Below are 24,212 nucleotides of genomic sequence, written 5' to 3'. Positions count from 1 at the left end.
CTCAAGTATTTAAGGAGACAGAGCTTGGCTGAGAGCAGCACGCATTTCTTCACATTTGGTTATGCACAAATGCGTGTGAATGCTGCCAGCCTTATTTAGTGCAAACTCTTTTAGAAAAGATTAATAGCTCCTGCACAAATGCTAAACTTCAGCCTACATTGAGTCTTCCCTGTTCACTGCATGCATTTGGTTCTTCTATGTTATTTTTAAATGTGGAGAATGAAACTGAGGTTGAGGCAATGCTGTGTAGGGTGGCAGTGTTGGAGAGAATGGGGTTGATGTGGGGCTTTGCACCTGCTTACTGTTCAGGGCAGCTGAACATGAAATTGTTGGGCATACTGTGAAGTGTATTGGTAAAAGATAACACAGAATGTGCGTGTACACAGAACAACAGTCATTACCTGTCACTGAGCAGTTCCAGTGCTCCAGCTTTCAAGGTCAGGACTGAGATACTCAGCACTGTGGGAAGTGTTGCATTCCTGCAGCAAGAGTCAGGTTTGTGCTGCGGTTCACAGGGCTGCTGTCCTGGCAGCTTCACTTGTGCATGTTCAGCACACTAACAGAGCATCTCAAGAAAACCTGAAAGTGAAAAACCTCTTCAGAGGCCATTTGTTTTCCTTCCTTCTCTGTGCAAGTTGGATAGCTGTCAAAGGGATGTCTGTAATCATAGCAGTTGAACACGATCTGTTATTAACCATTCCTTCTCTGTGTTCTGCCAGCTTCATTTTCATATCACAGAGTTAATTTTGGAGTGCAAAAAAGGCACTTTTCTCAGGGAGCAGGGGAGAAGGCAGCTGAGTACAGGACCTAATTTGCTCCCTTTACTTCTTATCAGAAGTTTCTTTTTCTCTGCAGAGGAGCATGTTTGAATGTGGCATTAGGAGCATATTCAGTAACTGGTTTAGGTCAGAGCCTGCTACATCAGTTTTGAATAGTGTTGTTTTTGCTGAAGTCTTTCGGGATTGGATATCTTGAGGGAGAGAACAAGCCTGATGAAACCCAGAAGAAGAACTTGAAATTCCCAAAAGCTTTTCTTTAAAATATGGCTGCTTTATTTTATTATTATTATTATTATTATTATTGTTTTAACTGTGGTACACCTGAAGGCTTGCATCATCTCTGCTTGAGCTGAGGGGTGAATTTCCTGCAGAAGAGGCTTTTTGGTGCATCAGCTTGACCTTTAGTGTAGACAAAAGGCATCTGTAAATGTCATTTTTCTGTAGTAATCAGCTGAGAACTGCTGGTGTAGGTTGGTTTTTGTTTTGTTATTTTTATTATTTTCCTCTGCCTTTACAGTAGCAGACACTTTTACAGCAGTTTTAAGTATATAAGAGTGTTGTTAGTTTCTTTATCTGACATTGGATATATTCCCCTCAGTAGATGAGAGGGAGGAAACATTCATACCTGCTAGTTTTCAAGGAGAGAGAAAGCGAGTTTAGTTCTCTTTGAATAGGAACTGGAAGATCCAGGATCCCATTTCATCCTAACTTATTAGAAATCAAAATATTAAAGCATGAGCATCTTGACTGAGAAAGATATTTTCTGTGTACTCTGCTCTAATTAATTATGGTATTTGATGGGGTTTCCTTATTACCTTGGTCTATTGGGCAGTACCATTCCCTATAGATAAAATTTGAAGAATTTTGTCTGTGGGGTGGCTCAGCCTGATTTTTGCCCCTGCAGAAGTCTTGAGGAGCTGCTGTGCTGTTACCTCGTGGTGCCAACAGACAGCACTGCTCTGACCTCCCTGCCAGCACGGCTCAGTGGGAGCTGACATCTCTGCTGGAAAAACCACAGCAGTGGGCCCAGAGGGGCTGCATGGAGACGACTCTGCTGAGAGAGGAGCCGCATTCTGCCTACGAAAAGTCAAGGTGTAACCCTGGTGTGTGGAGCAGTTTCTGTAATGGAATGTGGTAAGGTGATTTTTGCAGTAGTACAGAAGGGAATAATGTGCAGGCAAAGAAGCAGGCTTGCTGGGCATTCATACCATGTTGAATGAATACTGCTTAACTGCAGTCAAGTTGTTCCCATCTGGTTACACCCAGAGTACACTCAACAAGGGAAACAGCAATTTCTGGGCTGACCACTGCTTTGTTCCAAGTGAGGATTCTTGTCCATAATTCTGTCTTGGAAACAAAAGCACAGTTTAGTTCCATTCTACATCTCGTGCACTCCCAGCTATGTTGGTCTGAGAGGACTTGCCATAGGCAAACCACAATAGCAAGAGCTGTTGTGTAGTCACATAAAAATAGAAACCTTCCACATTTTATTAGCGGGGCACTCCTCTATCCAGTACTTTTGTCCGTATTCTCCAGTATCCTGCTGAAGCAGGCATGCTTTAGTTTATGATATCCATAGCTAAAGAATGATCTTGCTTTGGGTTTTGAGGCTGCAGTTGCTCCTTGTTAGTCTCTATTCACAGCTTTGTGATCCTTTCAAGAAGAGCCCGAGCTCACTCTAGCAGATGGTGCGTTATTTCTACAACTAACACAGGTTCTGAGCATAGGTGACCTTCAGGTCTGTTTGCCTTTTGGACCAGAAAGACCTGAGAAGTTCTCTGTGTGATATAGGGGCAGTGTGTAGACCTGAACTCTACACAGGAATTTGAAAAGAGCAAGGAATATCCAATTTATATTGAGAGCCTGTGGTGGCAGTAATATACCTACAGTGCATCTGGTTTCCCTGCTCTAGGCAGCAGGGCTGGATCTATGTGCAGTGAGCTGCATTTCAGTCCCATGCAGTGGAGTACAGGCAGTGCTCCTACCGTCCATGGGCTGTTACCCTTTTCTTCCAAACAGCCTTGAATCCTGGCCTGATTATGGATTGGGAAACCTCAATATTACTGCTTTAATCCACTCTTAAGAAAACACCTGATGTTCATGTTGTGTTGTAGATACAGTGCAATATATTCCACTGACACATATATACAAAAACCCTACCCCAAAATAACCTGAGCCATTTGGAAGGGTTGTTTCTCCTGCTAAGCTGCAGCCCATCAAATTGCACAGTGAAACCACGCTGAGTTCAGGATGAGTTTATTGTTGCTGTGTGATTATTTAGTGAGTCATTGTAAGCCTCTTTAACTTGGTTACGTCAATATTATGACTTCCATCCTGCTTTTTCAGTTCCCATTTCTTAGCTAATATTGTTTTCCTGTAATATGTAGATATTAAAACACTTCAGAGAGTTACGTTTTTAGTTTGACTGTGGTAAGTGGCCAGGCAGGATTACCAAATGTGAGCAGGTACTGTTCATTTCTATCCCCGATGTGCGCTTGTCTGTAAGTATGTGAACTTGATGGAGATTTGTTTTGATGAGCTTTTGCCAGGTCTGACTTTTGTTCAAAGAGCATTATGTCTGAATAAGTGACCCAAATAAACTGCCTTTTATTTTTTCCAGCATTCAGTCTCTTCTCCCTGAAAAGAAGAGGTAACAGCAATTCTATCCTGCCAAATATTACACAATTTCTCTATGAAAACAACTAAGATAAAGTTGTACTAGTCTCGGAAGGATCCTTCATCAGGGGATGGTGCTCAGGAAGGCTTCATCCAGCTCTTCTGGGGACAGCCTTCATGGGTCTTTTTCTGGGAGTGTGCAGGGAGATCTAGGCCTGCTGAAGGGTTGAGAGGCAGCCTCTAGCTGTGCAATTTGGGTGCTTTAGAGAATTAGGTCAGCAGATCTCCACTGGAAGATGGCGATCTCCACTCTGCCTTCCTGTGCACAGTGCTCACACTGTAAGCTTGTCTGGCACTGGAAGACAAGGAATAGAAATAAAATGTCAGCAGGGCTAAGAATGGGACCCACATGCAAGGTCTCCAGCCAGCTGGAACCTCAGCCACATCTGAACTTCTTGGTTTTCATAAATAGAACTTACGATGTTGGTTGAATAAATATGGCTCATAAAGAGCAAAAGGAGGACGTGGTGGAAAAAGGAGGCTGAGAGCTTGTTAAAATGTGACCTCGTTTCAACAGGCTTTCCTCTCCTCGGCCAAAGTGGCTCTGTAAACTTATTCTCAAATGTCATTAGGGAAGCCTTCATCTGGAAATGAGCAGTGTGCATGCAGGCCTGTTTGTTCCTCTGTCTCAGACTGCTAACAGCTATTATGATGGTGTGTTTCTCACACTCCTCACTGGTTCTTTGAGACTGGATAATTCCCTTTCAGCATCAGGTGATGCTGGTTTGATCCCTGTTGTCAGGCTGTAAAGGTGAGTGGCTTTCCCCATCTCATGGCTGAGTCTGATGGGGTGGCAACAGTTACTGAAACTTGCCTAGTGACAGATGATCAGCAGGAGACCTCTGCACTGATTTATTGCTGCTATTTCCTGTGGAACAGGCTTTGCTTGTAGAAAACTACAGCTGTTGTTGCAGAGAACTTGAAGGATGTGGCGAGATGTCAGAAAGGTGCATTCCTGCTGTGATAAGTAGCCCTAGGAGAACACAAATGCCTACCTTACCTGCGTGACTATTAGTGTGTGGCAGCTACGCCCTAAAAGTACTGCTTCAAAGTAGGCCATTTACTGAATAATCTAGAAATGAAAACTGGAAGTCTCATTATCGCCATCAAGAGATGCTGTGTGCTTAGCTCTTTCAAAAATGTGGTCACTTATTCAGATAAGGACGGGGGTTAGCATCGACAAGACCCTTTGCTCTTATTTCTCCAGTTTGCTTACTTGTGGGGAAATGCTTTGTCTTTATTTTTGTAGAGTAGTGCAGTCGTGTGTGGTCAGAAGAGCGGACCAGGAGCTTGGTATTGCTATTTAGTTTCACGTGTGTGCTTGCAAACAGAATCAGCAAATTGGCATTTGGTCAAGAGAAGCAGCTTTCAAGTTTAGTGGGACGGGCTTTTGAATCCAGTAAGAATATTGAATGCTACCCAGATGGCATCCTGGAGGGAAGTTTTGTGGTATCAATTAGCTTGTAGGTGACCATGCTTCTAGCCAACTGTGAATAATTTGGCAGCTTGCCACTTGACTGTTAGTGGAAATTCAGAGCATTGAGATGAAAGAGAGATCCTGAGAGACAAAGAAACGATGTCTTCGCTCCAGGAAAGAGATTTGTGGGTACTGTTTCTTAAATGATTTAAACTGTCTTCTCTTGTACAGCCGCAGAGCTCGGCCTCATTTATATACATTTGTCTGCCACGTTTGTGCAAATAAACCCATTAAAAATTTTTGTTCTGTCAAATTTCACTGACTGAAATTTATTCAGAAGAAGGAACCAGAAAATAGAAGGGCCTGTAGCCCCCCAGTGCCCCAGTTTCCTCTAGAAATGATGTTCTTACCTAGGTTTTAGGATTTGGGTATTTCTACTGCAGACTACAGCTAAATGAAGCTGTTAGATTCTAGTCTCTAAAGATCTGCCAAATCTCTGACACAACGACTGTAGTGTAGCAGGCTGTAGTTTTGTATCAGTCCACTGAGATCTGAATCTAAAGAACCATAAGACTAAACTGCCCTTATGAAATAACTGTGAGAATGTGACTCACCTGCTACAGCCCTGAATTGGAAACAGTTCTCGCTGTCTTACAGAATGTACGTCTGCTTACAGGAATGTTTCTGCAGGGCTTTTTTTTGTTTTGTTTTGTTTTTTTTTTTTTAATCTATTTTGAAGAGGTTTAAAATCATCTCCATGTCTCAGGAGCTAACATTTCCAATGGCTTCTGCACCTGTACAGTGAGGGATAATTAGGTTTGTAGAGCAGATGTTCTGGAAGCCTGCACTGCAGCATGCCTGGCTGTTTGTGGCTGCAAAGGTTTACTCCTGGGTGCACTTGTTTTCCCTTTTATGTAGGAGAACTGCAAATTCCAGACACTTTCTACATCCAGTAAGGACTTTAAGATCTCTTACCGGATTTAATCAGTAAGTGCTTCACTAAGACCTTTAGAAAGCAACAGTTTTGCTTCCAAACTTATTTCAGCTGCGCAGTCCTGAGTTTTTACTTTGCACTGAAATGTGTTGTGGCTTTTCAAAATGAGCAGAAGTGTTTGCAAGGAAATAATTAAGGTTTTTATTCCATTCTCCTGATGATAAGTAATAGTAGTAATAATAATAATTTTTAAAAAACTACCCAAGGAAAGTGAAATTACATCCTTATCAGAATTGCATTCTGTAGTGTGTGAACTTGTGCCATTCTGGCTGGTAGAGAAAGGAATGGGATCTTCTAGGCAGATAGCAACAAGGCTATCAACTGTGAATATGGAAGTAAACTAAGAGCTAGGACTAGCTTTGTGAACAACTCAATGTTCTCTGTGGAACTCTTTGGTCTGGAGACGTGATTTTTTTCTCAGCTCTATCATATCACACAAGGTTATATGCTGCTCCCAGTTTAGCTGTTCTTAAACATGCAGCATTTTGCTTCTGAATAGCATTAAATGGAAAAAGCTATTAAACAGAAGCATAGCCTGTCTTAGTCAAACAGTTGCGCCTGACTTCTTGCTGAACAGATACCTTAATGTGCAGATGTGCTTTCCCTCCTCACTTTGTCACAGGTGAGGGCTTAGGCAAGTGATCTGCCTTTTCAAGGCCACCAGTTTGCTTCTGTTCAGAGGTGACAAGTCTCTTTCAGGAGTGACTTTGCTATGTCATTCCTTTTGGCAGTGTTCCAATGCAAATGCATCCATTTATTTTTACAGCTTCAAAAAGATTTGCTATGAGAAATAACAATAGCTTCAAGGAAGGAACCAGAAGTGCAGCTCTGGAAAAAAACAGAAGCTTTCAAAACTTCACAGGAATGTGTGGGAAGGAAAATACAGCTCATTCAGGATGATACAGCAGGAGCTTTTTGGAGGTGTGTGCTTTGAAGTGGGAATAAGGAAAGGGCAACAACTTCTTGTTCCTGTCTTCTGGCTGCTGAGCTGTGTGTTCTTCCCAGCACTGAGCAAACCCATTTCTAGTCAATGGAAACCACGGGGATTTCCTCAGTCTGGTTTTTGCATTTCATGGTGACTACAGAAGAAGGAAGCATGGGCATCCAGTCTCAGGTGTTTTACAAGTAAAGCTGAAGCATAATGTTATTTTTAGATCTGATTTTTACATGCCTGCTGAAAGAGCTTTGTCTCTACTTTGCATAAGAATGAAGCTGGCAATCAGATCTTTATGTAAATAAAACCTGCAGTGCACTCAATCATTATTTTTTTTGCTTGGCAGGTATAGCACAAAATCACAGAAAAGCTAGTCGATTTTTGCAATGAATGCTGATCTTGCAGCACCAGTCACAATTTTAAGAGTCACTGAAATTCAAGTCTGCAAAATCCTTCTCAGAAAATTGTCTTTCTCCAGAGGTCGTGCTGTTGTGGCACTCTTCTGTTTTAATTTTCATAGTGCTTTTGGCAGTCACGTTTGAGAGCTGCGTATTTCTGCTCTCTGAATGCCGCAGCAGTCAGGAATGCATCCTAACAACGTGCTGCCAACCTCCTCTGAGTGACTCTCCATCAGTGCAGAATGAATCCTTCTCAATGCTAACCCACAGGAAGGGTCAATTCCTTCCTCTCAATTACTTGCAGCAGTTTATGCTGTGATCTATCAGCTGCTGTATGAGAGTGAAAGCAGTAAATACAGCAGAGGGTTGCTATGCATATACAATTTCTGTTGTTGGCGAAGTTAAAAAAAATCTGTTTCAATTTTCCCTTGACTCCTTCCATGGAATCCCTCCCAGTGTTTCTAATATTTACTGGGGCTGTGTGCCAAGGATGCTGGATGAAGTGCTGAAACCGTGCAGCCGTGCTTCCCCTGTGCAATGGCAGCTGCTGCAGGGAGCAGGGGAGGAATGTGCTGATCCCTTCTACTCCCAACAGCAGGAAGATTGTGTAAGGGCACCATCATCTTTTAGTACTTGCTGGGACCAACTATTTTCCTTTTATCTTTGTGGCAGAAAAGTCACAAAGCTTTAAGGCACTTAGAGCTTGGAGATTTAGCTGCTGGCCAGCAGCGTGGGGAGCTGAACTTTAAATCTGCTTACTGCCAAAGGAGTCTGAAGCTAACACAGTAGTTTTGAAGGTATTGGGCTGTTTTGAGATACAACAGTGTTAATCTTTAGGGGAGACAAGACCTTGACTTAACCTCTGAGTCCTCTTCAGTGTCTGTTGTGCTGATATATTTGGTCAGTATAAAAAGTCCAATTTAAACCTCAGACATCATTTGAACTTGTTTGGCTTCCGGGCATTGAAGTCAGTGCTGCTACTCCTTTGGGATCATCTGCTGTGGGGTTATTCCAGGAGCTGGACTCTGTGATCTTCATGGTTCCTTCCTATTTGGTATATTCTATGATTCTACTCAGGGTCTGTGGGAACATTAGTTTTTCCATTTACATATCACAAATATGTATGTTCTTCCTTCTGTCCCCAAGGTTTTTGGCATGGCTGTGCTGCTGTATGGTGACTCAGCAACCTGGCAGCCTTACGTACTTGCCAAGAATTCAAGTGGCCCGGTGTAATTTGTGCTGGTAGTTCTGGGTGCAGATAGACCGTGGCCTCTGTGTAGCTTGTCTTCTTGGTAACTGGAGCTCTTGTTTCTTTCTGCCAGTACCCAGGGTAAGTTACAGATCTGTAACACAGACATCTAGCCGTGGAATATCATACAGCAAATAGAGACATCGAGGTGGCAAATCCAAGCAATCCTGGCTGTGTGTGTCCATTTTTCTACAGGAAAAATGCTTCCAAAATGAAGGACTTGCCAATATTTTGCTTTGCTTGGGCCTGTGGCTCTTGCTTTACCTAGAGAATTTTTTTTATCTCAGCCCATGAGTTCTCACTCTTAACGTTCCTATTTTCTTCCCAGTCCCACCTGGGAAGTGAGCAAGCAGCTGGGTGGTGTTGAGTTGCCCATGAGGTTAAACCATAACAGACTCCAATCTGCTCAGAAAAACAGAATTGAACAGAAAATTGAACAGTCGTGTTTGTATCAGTCATTGAGGCCCTGGCAATTAAACTTCTAGTTTCTAATTTGTATTTTTTTTTTAAAAAAGCACCAGGTTTGTAGTCATGTTTTGTAGCTTAGGTCCTGGGCTGTGCCTGCACACTGATAGGCTCTGTCTAAGGGGGCTCTTAACTCTGCTGGGCTTTTCTGGTGTCTGCCATGCTGAAATGTGCTCACTAATGGGGATGGTGCTGGTGTCAGACTTCCACATGCAAGGTTGTCACAGTCTGGTTATTCTGCAAAGATTGGTTCTTTTACTAACTTTGCTGAAGATTGACGTGCATTTCCTAAAGAAAATCTGGACACCCAGCCCTAAAAATAGCCAGAGACAACTGGCTTCTGAGTAGCTTGCAGCCAGTCTGTGGCCTCAGAGGAAACAAATCTGTTATGAGCTTCTGCTGAGCCATTTCAATATGTGACTCTGTCCGGTCTTTTGCATGCTTCCCTAGCTCTGAGCTTTGACAACTTCACTAAATCACCAAAAGTGCAAACTGTCTTGTATTTCTTTCTACACATTCAGATAGGACTTTGAAGTCCGTTTTGGCACCATACCTTTCTTCTGAATATAGCTGCTCCGGGTAAATCCCAGGCCACGATTTAGGATATGTGTCCTATTGCAGCCACTGGCTCTGCCTAAGATGCAAAGCAGTTCACGTCTTGCTGGACTGGGCTCTGTTCACAAAACTGTGATGTGTCCATGTAATCAATGAGAAAAATCAACAGAGTGTGCATACAAGGGGACAGGATTGATGGTTGTTTAACTCACTGTCCTGCTACAGGTCTGCTTACCAGAGAAAGGTACTGAGAAGCAGTGTGTACAGTGGGAGGTAGAAGTGCAGATCACTCACGGTGTGTCTGTAATGGCTGTTGGAAGAAGTGAGACACAGGCTGAGTAGAATGGCTGTGATGCCATGGCAGGATCCTCAGTGAATTGAGGAGAGGTATCTGTGCTGCTCTGCTGCTTTTCAGAAATTGGTCTGTCCTTGCCTTGATCTGAATTTTGATGTGACAGTGGACAAATCGCTTAACCTCTCCGGGCACTGTTGCTTAAAATGGAAATGTCAATATTCTTGCCAGCCTTTGTGAACCATCACTGGATTAATGGACACAATTTTTTTGTATCAAAAGCATTACATATAACGTATTTTATCTTGTTTACTTGCAAAGCAGCCGGGCTACCTTGAAGCGTCACAACTGCCACAAGTGTGAGAAAGGGCCCTACTATGTTTGCCTGAGTTCAGATCCTCAGAACTAAAATTGATTTTAAATTCCTCTGTGCTGGTTCAGAGAACATATTTTAAATAACGCATAACATGACTTTCTCAAATGATATTCTCAGCATTCCTCAGCTGAAAGAACCAGTGGAAATTTGGGGTGACTGGGGGAGAGCAGTGAGTGTAAATTGGAGCAGTGCATCTGCATGGTAGTTCTGCACAGGACCAGGGCACCATAATGCTGGGCACTCAGCAGAAGACCAGGCTCTGAGGTTTTTAATTCTCTGCTAGATCAAAGTGAGAAGAAGCAGGATATGCAGTAAGGGAACAACAAATATCTTTGAGTCCATCTCCTTGCTGGTTGGACTGTCTGCTGTTTGTAAAGCCTCTGTTTTTGCTGTGGTTTTTCACTGCTGGAAAGTTTGTGTGTGGCAAATGTGGCGTAGTTCAAGCACGCAGTCATCAACTGTGTGAGCTTGGCCCTCAAGAGCTAGTTGAGTTTGGCCTGTGACTCATAGGAGAGCAACAGGGAAAGTTGGAGCGGAAAAAGATCAGCTGGCAGTGTCTTCTCAGGCCAAGTGCTGTCATCATAAAGCCCTTGCACTGAGCGTGGACAGAGATGTGGGGTGTTCGTTTTCATTCCTTAAGCCACAGTGGCTGTCTGCTTTTGTTAGCAGGCTTCTCTATTACCCCATAATCCCTTCAGACACTTGAATTTGTCCTGCTTTTCTGCTGAAATGGTGGAGAGTGTTGGGAGGTTTCTTGTTGCACAGACAGTTGTGGTCTTTGAATGCAACTTTTTACCCTTTTGTGACAAAAACAAAAAAAAAAAAAAAAAAAAGTGGCACGAAGCCAGAAATTGCATGCTGTGTCATTTATTGCTTGATTTATTTGTGGCCATGTCTGTCACACAGATGCCAGCATGTTTTATCTTCATTTACAGTCGCCTAAAATGTTTCACCTGGGTTTATATACAGTCTTGGATCAGACAGGGTTTCCATGGGGAGAATTTTGTGTGTGTGTAGCCTGGTGCTATGATTTTTTTAAATTTAACTCCTCTTTTTCTCTCCGACCTTAAGTTCGCTTGTAAAGCTGTGCATGTTTGCAGTGCAGTTTGGATAATTAAAAATAGCTGCTTGTGGTGCTTGGCTTCTTGCAGTCTTTTATCAGTAGTTCCTCTGAGAACACCTTGTGTGTGAATGGATGATTTTAAATGGAATAGTAAAAACTGCACGGAAGATGAATCATACAGACCCCATTCCAAGCAAATTTCTTTTACTTTTAAAGACTTAAACATTATTTTTCAAGTGAAAACAAACCATACCAATAAGGAGTGCTGAGCTTGTTTTGTCGGTCTTGTTTTTTCCTTACTGATGGAAGAGTTGTGCTCACAGAAGGATGTCATGGTGGGTCATGCTGGGACTGGAGGGGGGCACGCAGGATGTCTCACAGGGAATCCTGGAGAGCCACATCTTGGTTATTCTGGTTTGTTCAGAGCCCAGGACTGGGTGGGCTTAAAAGGATGTGCCAGAAGGCACAGAAAACCTGCAGTGAAAGTTGCATCTTAATCTCCTTCAATGATTATCTCAGGCCCTGAAACTGAAGACAATGTATCTCATTAAAACTAGGTAAAAGCCATCAAAACGACTGTGAATGTACTTACGGTCAATATTATTATCTAATTTATTTTCTGCCTTTTCCAGAAACCTCATCCTTCCTCCTATCCCAAATCTCAGCTATATGCAGTTACGATTTCTATTAGAAATCACACGATGTTTAAAATCATTCACCTCCCCGTTCTGCCATGATACAGACAGCTTACAGAACTCTGAGCTTTTTCTTTTTTTTTTTTTTTTTTTTTCTGTGCCATTTGCTTTGGTTAAATACTTTTCCAAGCTGTTTCTTTTTCATCCCTTCCAACCCCTACAATTCTGTGATTCTGTGATCTGTTCTCCACATTAGGCAGTTCAGGCTTGTTGGAGGAAAAAGGAAGACGTGAATTGCTGCTGTCTGTGGAATACTTATCCTATGAGCTTAATCATCAGGTTTTATTCTTGTACATCTTATGAGCAATGTATTCCCTAAAATATAGGTATGTAGGTGTAAAAGAAAAAAAAAAATCAGCTCTTAGCATACAGTTTTAGGAACGTGTTGTTTCTTGTATGCTATTGCTCAGAAAATTCCCATGTGGGTCTCATTATCATATTTCTTAAATAATAAAGAAAAGCCAGGTGATGCTCTTGGTCATGTCATGAGGAACACTGCACACTAGGAATAGCCTCACAATAGAAGGAGAATAAACATTCACCAGTAGAGCTGCACTGTAATCATGACTTGCAAATCTGCTTGGGTAATCTTATCTGGTGCAACGCGTTTAGTGAGGAGGTTCAGGGTGTGTACTAGGAAAGACTTCTGAAGGAGTATTCAGGCATTGGAACCGGCTGCCCAGGGAGGTGGTGGGGTCACTGTACCTGGGGGTGTTCAAGAACTGTGGGGATGTGGCACTGGGATGTGGGCATGGGGGGGGTGGGTTGGGCTCAGGTATCTTAGAGGCTCCAACCCTAATAATTCTATGAACTCTTACTGACTTTCAGGGAAGCTTCTGTGTACCAGAGCTTGAAATCAAAGGGTACTGAGTTGTGTTATAGCAGCATTGAATTCTCACCATTGACAGATTAAGTAATGTCTGAGCTATAAATGCTGATTCCTGGTGAATGATGGGTCACGTAGTAAGTTTGATACTATCACAAGTCATCTTGATAACGTTTTAATTTTACTTTAAATGAATTTCTGATACAGACTCACTTGATGTTTATTTTGGGGAGAAAACTAATTGATGTGGACTGATAATTATTTGTATGGAGGACTCCTAGGAAAGCATGAAAAGAAACTAAATTACAAAGCCATAGTGTCAGGATGGCATTTTTCTCCATTTTTTCCAGTCATCAATTTTGCAGTCATAATGCAGAGAAGTGAAATGAGAATTTGGTGAATGAACAGCTGTGTGTAAGCACTGAGGCTGAAGAGCAGGCTGTCTGCAGAAGCTTATTTCATACAGAAAATTTCACTGAACTGCATATATACTCGCTGATAGCACAGCTTCCTTCGGGAAGTATCAACTTTCTATTACTGCTTACGTTATGGAGCAGTTGGTAAAGTTTCAGGATGCTTCCGTGTTGACTCATATTGTTGTGTAAATTAGCAGAGAGCCATCAATATGGCATCTGTGCAGTTTTCAGTGTTGTTCTGTCTGGCTTCGTTTGTTGATCTTGAATTTAACTGGGAATTCCACATGCAATCAAGTCCTAAAACCTGCTGAACGCTGACACAGCAGCAGTGCCCAGCTCCTCTCCTGATCTGACCAGCAGTATATAAAAAGCTAAATGAATATTAATGCATTCCTGTCGTCTAGCAGCTTGGTTTACTTGCCTCTTTCATCTTCTGCAATGAAGTATGATCTTTCTGGCTAGATCATTAATAAAGCAGCTATCGGGTGATTTATTTCCCCCAAAGTACTAGTTGGCCATTGTGTCTCCAGTGTCAGCAGTGAATGGCTTTTCCGCTGTTGTCATGGTCTCCTCCTTAGTAATCACAAGGATCCAGGAGAAAGCAAAGGACTCGTATCATTGGGAACTTGCTTACCACACGTCTTGCTCCTCTTTGTTCTCACTGTGCAGTTCTCAACTGAATGCAAATCGTCTTTTCCTGGGAGACACCCAGACCGCCAAGGCCTCTTGGTAAGAATGCAGAGACCTTGTCACATCTCTCATAGACCAGGACAGATTAGATTGCTGTAGCCAGTGGAAAAGAATATATATGGGGTTTTTTCCAGACTCTTGAAGATAGTCAGTGTCTTGTCCTTCGTGGTCTGCCTTCCTGTCCATTTGTGTGAGGCTGATGGTACCACGGCTCCGTGGCCTTGCTTTTGGTGGGTTGCCATGGAAGGAGCTGCTGATTGCCTGCTCTTTGGTAAATAAATTATTTTGAATAACAGAGTTGCTATACAGGCTCATTTAAATGTAAAACAATCACTTGCAGTGAGCAGATCTTCCCCTATGAATGTAAGATCTATTAAGTAGAGAGATCTTCTCTAGAGAGTGTCAGAAAGGAGCCAAAGTAAATTGTCTGGATTTGGAGTACAGGTTAGTTCTGTTAGCAGACCTCGTGTTGAAAGTTCTGTACTTACCAGGAGCTAAACTGAACTTGGTTTTGTGTCCTGGCATGTCTAGACACACAAACTTCTGCAACTGATCTGGGCTGTAATGTAAGTGGCTTAGACAAACAGATTTAATTGGAAAAATCAACAGAGTCCTGTCCCCTCTTAATTTTGGTGTATAATGATTTCTGTCATTTGTTTGCAGTCATTTAAAAAAAATCTGTAACAAGCCCTGATTTTAGGGCATTAATTTCTCCTCACGTGGTTTAGTGGAAACTGCACATGGGTTTGCTGGTTGTGCTGAAGTAGCCAAAGCAGGTGAACAAGTTGCTGATGGATATGTCCTTGCAGGCAGATGAGTGGGGGTCTAAAGGAGCAAGTGTATGCTCTCAAAGGCTTTTCTAAAATGTGTGTCTGTGTGTATATAGGTGATTTGGTTTCTATTTTCCCCCCTCATTCTTTCTCCTCCCTTGATTTTTTTTTTTTTTAATTTATTTTGAATAGGCCCATTTTTGGCCTGTTTTGGGCATCAGCTGTCAAAAAATTTGCCCCTTCATTACGACGCCAAATATAAAATACACAAAAAATCTGCAATAACCATTACGGCTGCTGTAACCAATTACAGATACTTCCAGACAGCAGAATGACAATCTCAGTGGAGCTTGGACAATTGCTGTATAGATGTTAATCAAGAGGGACACAGGCAGATTCCTGAATTATTAAAAATGCACTCATGCTTCTGAAGCCGTGATGTGCCCCGCTAAGCCATGCTGAGGGAACAGATTTTGCCCATCCAAAGTTCTCTTATTAGGTACAATGGAGTAAGAACCAAGCAGCCTCGTCTTCTTGCCTTTCATCAGCTGGAACATCTTTTCAGCTTTGAATTTCCGAGGCTGTTTTATTGCTGGTGCTGCCATTCCCCCTCCCACCCTCCTGCTTTGTTTGCTTGACAAGAAGAAAAGGCAGAAAGCGAAGCACACAGCCACATTTCCATAAGCTTAGACAAACTCTTCCTTTCTTTTTCTTTCTACCCTGGACAGGGTGCTTATAATTAGTTATTCCTGCTGTGGTTGAAGCGGAGGTTTCAGAAGAAAGCTTTGGTGGTTTCTTACCAGCAAAAGCAAAAAATAAAATGAATGCAGTTCATCATTAATTTGGGGAGCACTTGTTAGCCTCGTAATCTGGGCATATAGTTTTCTTCAGCTGTTTGTCAGAAATACTGTAGCAGAGCAAAGACCTTGTGGTACTTTCTCTTGTCCTGCTGAGATCAGACAGTGCTGGCAGCATTTGGGGCTGAAAGCTGAATGCAGAATTAAAAGCATCTTAAAGAAGCAGGCTATTAATATAGCACTGAGTAAGCTCATTGCACTGCTTAATGGTTGGGTGAGATAATCTCAGTTTCTGTCCTTCTTAATTAAAAATGGACCCAGGTTACAGAATGTGGGCCTGGGCTCAGAGGGGGTTTTGTGAGGATATTTTGAGAACTCCTGAAACTGGCAGTATTGTGCTCTGAGGTTACGGCCAATGAGCATTTTGAGCATTGAGGCAGAAGAAAGAGAAGTGCTGAAATAGAACTTAAAGCAAGTTACTGTCACTATTAGAGAAGTTTAGAGTGTAAACAGTATTGCAGACTCTTCCTATAAGGTCTGTAAAGCAACTGTGTGGTTAAGATGTGAAATACAATTTGAAGTGATTAAGACAAGCTACTTCTGCCTGAGTATTAATGCTTGTTAGGTCACTATCCTGTCTTGATAAGAATTAAAGTGTGATCTAGTCTTCTTTAACTCTGAGAAGTTCATTCTTTGTAGTTTTAGTAGAAAAGGAAAGGAAAAATTCCCAGCCAGGACATGCATAGGTGCTCTGCTGGTGCAGCTGCAGGGCTGAGGCCTTGGGCAGCTGAGCGTGCAGAGCTTCTTGGGTTCAGTTCCAAATGCAACTCAGATGTGGTGTGAATTCAGGGCTTGTTTGCACATCGCAGAAAGGACCAGCATAGTATTACTTAATTGGGCCTTCATGCATATCGTTGCCATACAGGAGATTTTTAGAACTGTTGTTTCCTATTTAATAGGCATGATGTGAATACCAGTACATTACATCTGCCTTATTTCATTTTTTTCCATAACCAAAGATAGGTTTTGATATTTCCTATAGCAGCAGACATGAAATTGCATTTTTGAAGTTCTGTTTAATTATTCTGAAAAATGTAATACTCAGGAAACTTGCAAAATTTAGAAGGGTTACTATTGCTGTGCTCAATATTTGTTTTTAATGAGTTAACTGGAATTCTCTTTTCAGTCAGTCCACAACATATTTACCACTTAACTGAGTTTTAATTGACCCTTTTATTATTATAATGATGGGAATAATGCTCTGGTAAATCTATTTTCCAGTTGCTGATTTTGGTAATAAAAACAGCCTTAGATTGCAGAAGACAGAAACTGGGTTTCATGGAAATCAGCTGCCCTTCCATTTTAAAGATAACAGGGTCCTCTTTTAACCTTGGATGGCACTCACTGACTTGTTTCCTGCCCTTTCTTCATTACTTTGGCTCCTTGCCTTGATGAGGAGATGGCTTTTTAATGCAGCCTGTAAAATCCCCCAACTCAGAATCTTTCAATCCAATTAGTATGGTAGATTAGTTCTTGACTCTCTCCCTCTCCAGCTATAGCACTTGTGAATCAAGTGTTTGTTTTCCATTGCAAGTTTTTGCTAGAATCAAAAGATTTCCTTTTTCTCTTATGACTTGGCTTGCATTGTTTGTGCAGTGCTCGAATGGTAATGATAACAGTTCTGCATAAAGCATCAGCAAGGCACTGGCGGCTGCACTTTGTGAGATAAAGCTTGTTGGAAAGTTCTTGGGGACAAAGCAAGGTTCATACCTGGAGCTGCGAACACGGCTGGAAGAGGAGTGATCCTGCCTGCTGCTTTAGCACTGCATGAGAGAGCAGCCCCTCTGCACCCCCAGGAGTGGTGTTGGAGGTGCAGCATGAGGGCTTGCATTGTAGTTACCAGTTTGAAGACAAAGCATGGAATGATAAACATAGAGCTATTGACCTTGGTTTGAATCTAAAGGATATGCTGGCATTTCTGAGGAAACTAATCAGGTCTGGAAAGGATAAAAATTCTTCAATTCTAGAACTGCCAATTTTAAAATAGTTGTGCTTGGGCTGATGTAGGTGGCTGATGAGTGCAAGATGCTGATTAAAAGTGATCATGAGATTTGATTTAGAATTCCTCTCCTCCCCACCAGCACAAGATGGGGAGATTGGATTTGGTTAGACAGGTATTCCAGGTTCCAGGAAAGTTTAGCCTTTGTGCTGACCCTCAGTGGCACTGGAGCCAAGCTGGCTCCTGGCATTCCTTTTTCATGAGAGCTGCTTTGCTTGGTACCATCTGGAAAAGTCAGCCTGCTGGCCTGAAATCTCTGTAGTGATGTCAACCTTTGCACAACTGTGTTGTATTTCGCCTTTTCCATTCCTTCCCTTGCTGCTCTTCTTGCCATTGCCATAGCACATATCACCCTAAAATTACCAAGCTCTGCTTGGATGTGTCTGGATCTGAGATGCAATACTCATTTTCTGTCGCTCGTTCTAGTTTAATCTTCAAAGTTTGGTGAAGAAAAACATCACTGAAAAATGCCTTACCTACCTAGATGTAATTTTAGTGGGATGTGCCTCTGCAGTACCTTGCTTTTTATCAAGTCCAAGTGGGAACTTGATTTCCAAGCCAGTTTCTGTTGCAATTTGTGCTGAAAAGTCTTGGAAGTGGTAGGGGCTGGATGGCATCTAAGTATCTTAACGCAAATCCTGTATTTGTGCTCCGTTCCCTGCTACAAGAATTGAGCATCTGCTTTGATTGGAAAGTATCCCTCGTCTGTATTCACACTTCCAGTATACATGAGGATTTGTGGACAACAGAGATGTGTACAGACCAAGTATCTTGTACATTCAGAGATGTGCAAATGTCTTTACTGCCTGGAATAGGAAAAGATGGAAAAGATGTGCCAAAATACATAGAATAAATTATAGATATGATGGCATTTTTATTACAAGCAATGTATCAAATTTATAGCCTGCTGAGGGTAAAGTTTTGAAAGCCTCTTCAGTTGTACAAGTTTAATGAGGATTAAGTACTAAATGAAAGATAAATAATTAGCATGCAGGCAGAACAGAGCAGAGGTGCTTTTCAGCTCTATTTTCACCAAGGATTTTGAGACACTTTATAGATACCAGTTTTAAACTTCCCCTTTACCCCCCTGTGAGGTGGAGAAGCTCTGTGACAAGTCATTTACAGGCAGAATGTTCCCATCAGCATCCACAGGCAGCTATTGCTGTGCTTCTGCAGACACTTTAAAATTAAGCCCATTGGTGAGGACTTTGGGCTGGATGGTTATTCCAAGACCATGTGCATAATTTAATTTCCAGTCTTCATGCATGTTTTTTGGCAATAGCATAGCCATAGTTTTATACATCTTAAGCATACAGATTTCAGCAGCGTGCTTTTGCTTTGTTTGAACTGCAGCATGCTTGCTTAGTGCACACTTGAAAGCAGTCTGCCAAAGCAAGAAGCCTCCTCAGTTTCTTTTGAGGCAGATTACAACTCTGTACCGTTTTTTAGTTCATTGCTGAATTGCAGCTGCACAAAAGTGTGATTTTTGTAGTCCTTTTCTATAATGCAGCAAGGCACAATTCATTTCCGTATGCCCTTGATTCATCTAGCTCCTGGGAGAGCCAAGCCTTTTCAGGTTTTACAATGAAACATGTCATCTAATAACCGTCTTGCATTATAAGAGGAAAATATTCCAACCAGCTCAGATTGACTTAATTTTTTAATTGTATTGATGGTATAGAATAAATTCCCATTTAAGCTTAATATGCTGTTTCTTTCTGTGTTCTGTTGCTTCATTAAAATTAAAAGGTTGCTTCACGTATTTCAAAAATATTGATATAAAAAAAATCATAGACTGCTGTGGTAATTAATGTATGTATATTTTCAGAGTGCTATTCCTCATTTTGTTCTCATTTAGGAGGTTTGTGTTTTGCTCCGGGTAGTTCATCTCTACTATGATCTTATCACTGTTTTGATGTTCCTGATGGTGTTTGTAAAGAGAATGGCAACAGCAAATTGATCACTGCATTCTTTCTTGAAGGAACTGTGAGAAGAAAGACAAACAAATGAGTATTTGCACGGATCAATGTGTTTATATGTTTTTCAGAGACTCCTGGCTGCTTAAGGCCAGTTCAGCTCCATCAGTTTCTCCAGCAGAGCAGGGAACTGTGATGCACACCACTGTTTGTATTATGCTACTTACTTCATCTTGTTCAGCTGCTTGAAATGTTCAGAGAGAGCTGAGCTGAGCTCTCAGTATCACCTGTGTGGAATTTTGAGCAGCTCCTGACAGCAAAGAAGGCACTGCACAACTTGCTCCATTTTGGGGTTAGATCATGAATAGAAGTTAGCCTGCTTTAAAGTAACAGGAAGCAAATAGATGGTGGAGAGAGATGTGTCTCATTGTAGATGTTGGTACACGCTGTAGTGACGATGGGTGTGTCTGCAGAACCTCCAAACAGGTGTCTGTGTTCTGTGTCTGCTCAGATTTCTTTACCTTAGGGCATGAGCTGTCGGTGCATCATGCATTTTCTCATTTGAAAACATCTAGGAAGGAATAATTTCCGTGGATGCATCTCTGTGCAGTTGCCTTCATAATTTATGCCTTGTTCTTGCCTCATTCCAATCTGCCTTCAGCTCCTCCTTTTGCTCCTCCTGTCTCATCTGAGGCTCTGCTTTCAGCACACAGTGACAGGGTGACCCATATTCCCAGAGGTGTCTGGTGAATGCAGTGCTGATGCACTGCTTTCAAAATCTTTTGCTGGCAAGTCCTGTCCCTGCTAGATGATCTCATTTTCTTTCCTGCTCATTAGTTTCTGACAGGTGCATCTACCAGTAGTGGTTTAATATAGTTAGCATTAACTAGCAGCATGTGTGCCTGGATATTTGTGTGAATACAAATAGGTATAATGATTGGATAGAGGGACAGACAGGTGTGTTTAATAAAATACATCAGTAGAGAGGTGGGGAGAGAGAAGGAAAAGCTTGCAGGTGGTGAAGAAGGTTTGTGGTAGGGCCTGAGGAGCTGTGAAGTCAGGTAAGGCAGGGCTGGAAAACCCAGTGGAAATGGGAGGAGGGGGTTCCTTCTCCCTGGCTATGAGCAAAAGGAATAGGGAGAGGGAACAGATGGCTCTAAATTGTAGTCTCTGATGCTCTGTGCTTTTCTGTGATCAAACTGTGACTGACTTCTTATTTGAAGGTGGAACTGAGGATTTTAGTGTCAATACATTGCAAATCAGATCCTTAAAAGGCAAACATTCAGATCTTGTAATTGCTGAAGAGAAGGAGGAGTTGGTGGGTGTGCACCTCTGTTGCAGAAGATGTAGCTGGTAGGATCAGCCATCAGCCTTTTCTAACGGGCTGCAGCGTTCATCTTAGGCAGTCTGCATCCTAAAGCTTTTGTGGAACCCAGTGCTTCCTGTAGGCTGTCTGTACTTTGAGCTGCTTATTTTGGTTAACCAAAAGAATGACTGTGTTATGCCTAAGGGCTTTTTAGCTACTGTATTTGTTTCAGCCTGTCCATTAGGGAGGAAACTTGCTTAAATTCCAGGAACATAAATATGCAGTGCATTGCTTTCTGTGATGTTTCTGTGAAACATCATCTTCTACTAAAAAGCATATAGTATAGGAAACTACTGCGGAGGGGGGGAAGCATAGCTTTTAGAGCCCAGAATCTCACTAAACTTCATACTGCTTTTTGAGTGTTTTTGCTCCCTGAGCTCCAGCAGTTCAGGGCCATGCCCACTGCCCTCTGGGGCACAGCCTTTTCCTCACTGACACACGGGGTTTTCTGTCCTTGTGTTATGGAACCCAAACTGTGTACGCAATTAAGGTGAGGCTGCAACCAACTTGGGCATGGAGCAAGCCAGTCGTTTGTAAATGAGTGACTCCAAGCATGCCAGTAATTACTGCACTTGGCTTCAAATGAGAATTTGTTTCCCTGCTGCTTGGCCCTGCTCCTGTTTCTCAGTGTTTTTCAGGCACTGAAAAACTGACTTGCTTGACTTCTTGCCTTGTACGCTGTCAGTGAAGCTGGCAGTGAAGTACATGTGTTGGTGATAACCTCATTACTGGAGTACTGGTTTTGACTGGGGTAGGGTTAATTTTCTTCATAGTAGCTGGTACAGTGCATTGTTGTGGATTTGTGACAGAACCCAGCACTGATCACAGTGTGCAACTGAAGGGATGTTTCAGCCATATGACACTGGGCAATAAAGGATGGAGGAAAAGAAGGGGGGGGAGTTTGGTTTGGTTTTAATATAAAGTCGTGGGTGGATGCAGGCAAACTCCATCTTAAAGTCCAACACTTTAAGATGTTGGCTCAGAGTAAGCTGTCTTAAACTGACCCTATAGAAAGGCATACATCTGAGTCTTAATAAATACTGAAGGAATTTCAGAAGGAGAGGCAAAAGGTCTTTCATGGGATGAGGGGACAGGTAAAGCACTGTGGTGTTTGCACCTCTGATATGCATCTCAGGTTTGAACATAAAACAATGCATCTTGTGAAGCTGTTTGAGAATATATAACTTGCTTTTATGATGTTGTGCTCTTGGTACAACTTCTGGCACTTGGAATCCAAACTATTGTATGTAAGGGGGAAGAGTACCAGCATGATCTTTAGTGGCAGCATGGACTGTAACAGGTATTTATTCAAAAATTGTCTCTCTGAGATCTGTGGGAGTAAATTCTTGAGTTTGAAAAAACCCTTGGGGATATCAAATAAAGAGCTGAAGTGACTCTGCTTGCTTTTTTGTTTTTCAAACTGAATCATTGTTCACTGTCAGAATGTGCAGCCTTACTGGAAGAAAATCCAGGGGAGGTAGTGACAGTGTGGAGGACATGATTTTGGACTGTCTGGTATAGCACATCTGTAGCTACGGCCTGCTGAGAGGTCTCTGGTACTCAGCTGTAAGAGTAGAAAAGGAAAAACTTGTGGCTGGACAGAAAAGCTGCAGAGCATTGCAAGTTCCCAGTGGGGGAAGCCCAGCACTACTTCCTGTGTTCCAGGTACCCACTGCTTCTCAGCTCAATTTAAAGGCTTCCCGTGGTTTGTGGGAAGGATGCAAAAGACCTTTTCTTCTTCCTCTGTTTGTAGAAGGGATTTGAAATCAGGAAGAAAACCTGCAAACTAAGAAAACCCAGCTATAAAATTCTTTTCAGGTTTTGTTGAGATAAAGCTCATATTTTCCTTTTGTCGTGTTGTTTTGTAAGACTTGCAGGATGTTTTTAAGATGCTGACCTGTGTTACTGCCAAAAGAAGAATATGTGCAATCTTTTCTGCATGTTTGTAATTACTGCTTGCAGTTGCATGTTTTCATATTCTGGGGTTATGCTCTTTAGTTCTGTGGTGCATCTTGATCTGCCCTGTAACATTCGTGTGCGTGTTGGTGAAAAGTCTTGAACACATAATAGTGCAGAGCTTCACTGTACAGCTCGTGTACTTGACAGTGCAAGATGATCTTGTGTTTTTTAAAAAATGTTTAGATAATGCAGAGTGTAGTATTTATGGCTTCAAATATTTCAAGACTATTTCAAGACAGTGCCTGGAGCAATGAGAGTAGGAAGAGCGACAAGAATTTGCAGATTGTACAATTTATGCAAAGGTGTAGGATATAGTTGTATTTGATGCACTTAAAGGGAGTTTCAGTGCTGGCAGAGAGCTGAAAAGAAGGCAAAATGGGAATGGACCTTGGCATCCCTTGAAACTGGCATTTGAAAGTAGTCATGCAAAAGTGAAGGGTGACTGCATCTTTGGCAGGAGCAACAAAATGAGCAAACTCTTTACAGCCACTCGCAGATCTGGAGGATGCTGATGGATTGTGAAGAGTTGTGTTGTTAGAGGTGAGTAATAGGAGAGGTTGCTTTATCTTCTAGTTCAGTTTTACATTAATAATAAACTTCAAGCAACAGCTTATTTGAGAGATGAGGTTCTGCTTATAACTTCACTGGTCTGAGCAAAGGTTTGTAGCTGGTTTCTGGAGCATAGCTCATCTTTTACTGGTATTCTCTGCTTAGACAAGACAAGTTCTGGTCTCTGCTGGCATGCAAGCTGCCTGAGGAAAGCAAAATGATGCAAAGATGTGAATGAGTAGTGTTTTCTTTTTGCTCCTGCAAAAGCTTGAGGCAGGGTAGAAGTTACAGCTGGATAGAAGAGAACGCTTTTTCCATAGTGCTGAGGCTTTGGAATATAGTGCTGAACAGTATAAAAATAAACTTGAATATATGCTCTTCTGTCAAAAATTGCAAAGACATGCTCTGGGTTTGATGAACAGTTGTCTAGGCACTGTAAATATATTCCTAAGAAATTGGTTTGACAGACAGGGGAGGACGTGCAAGCTGCAGAATTCCAGCATTTTTGAAACCTCATTTTCATTTCTGGACTCTGTCATCTTTTGTGTGCATGTGCACAAATACCCAGGAAGGCAGTGTTCCCATTACAAACTAGTTACCAACTTCAGTGTTTCAGAATTCTAAAATTGTGCTGTTTGCATTTCAAATTATGTCAGACTTGCTGTAGCATAGGAGCACCCTAAGCAAACAGCATTGCTTGAGATTCTGGTGTGGGTGATATATAAATTCTGGTTCTAAAAGAGATGAGTTTTTGGGAGTAGCCCAGAGCTTGCTCAGTAAACAGTGAACTGTGTAGTTTTTTTTGTTGTTGTTGTTGTTCCATTTAATTAAGAAATAATCCATTGCAGTAGTTCTTCTGGAATAAGTGTTTTGAAAGAACTGTTTTGGTAGTCTTCCAAATGCAGATTACTTTGGAGTGTCTTATTTTCTTGCTCAATTACTTGTCTGAGGCTCCTGCCAGCAAATGCCCA

The 24,212-nt window shown here is 42.0% G+C and overlaps 1 protein-coding gene across 4 annotated transcripts in view; it reads left to right on the top strand.

Annotated features, from left to right (window-relative positions):
• LRP8 (LDL receptor related protein 8) overlaps positions 1 to 24,212 on the top strand; it is a 151,635-nt gene that overhangs the window by 10,538 nt on the left and 116,885 nt on the right. Inside the window, exon 1 of one of the 4 annotated variants that reach the window (XM_042819410.1) lies at positions 13,804 to 13,864. The exons of the other annotated variants lie outside the window; for them this stretch is intronic. Coding sequence (XP_042675344.1) covers positions 13,816 to 13,864 — 49 coding nt within the window. The 5' untranslated portion in view covers positions 13,804 to 13,815. Of the gene's footprint in view, positions 1 to 13,803; positions 13,865 to 24,212 lie in introns of those variants that run through there. 4 annotated transcript variants of the gene reach the window in all.

The sequence above is a fragment of the Centrocercus urophasianus genome, unplaced genomic scaffold (genome assembly GCF_019232065.1).
Source record: "Centrocercus urophasianus isolate 14NV4802_14NV808 unplaced genomic scaffold, USGS_Curo_1.0 seq_18, whole genome shotgun sequence".
In the NCBI taxonomy this organism is placed as follows: Eukaryota; Metazoa; Chordata; class Aves; order Galliformes; family Phasianidae; genus Centrocercus; species Centrocercus urophasianus.
Note: the sequence above shows the minus strand (reverse complement) of the source record. Positions and strands in the feature narration are given on the sequence as shown.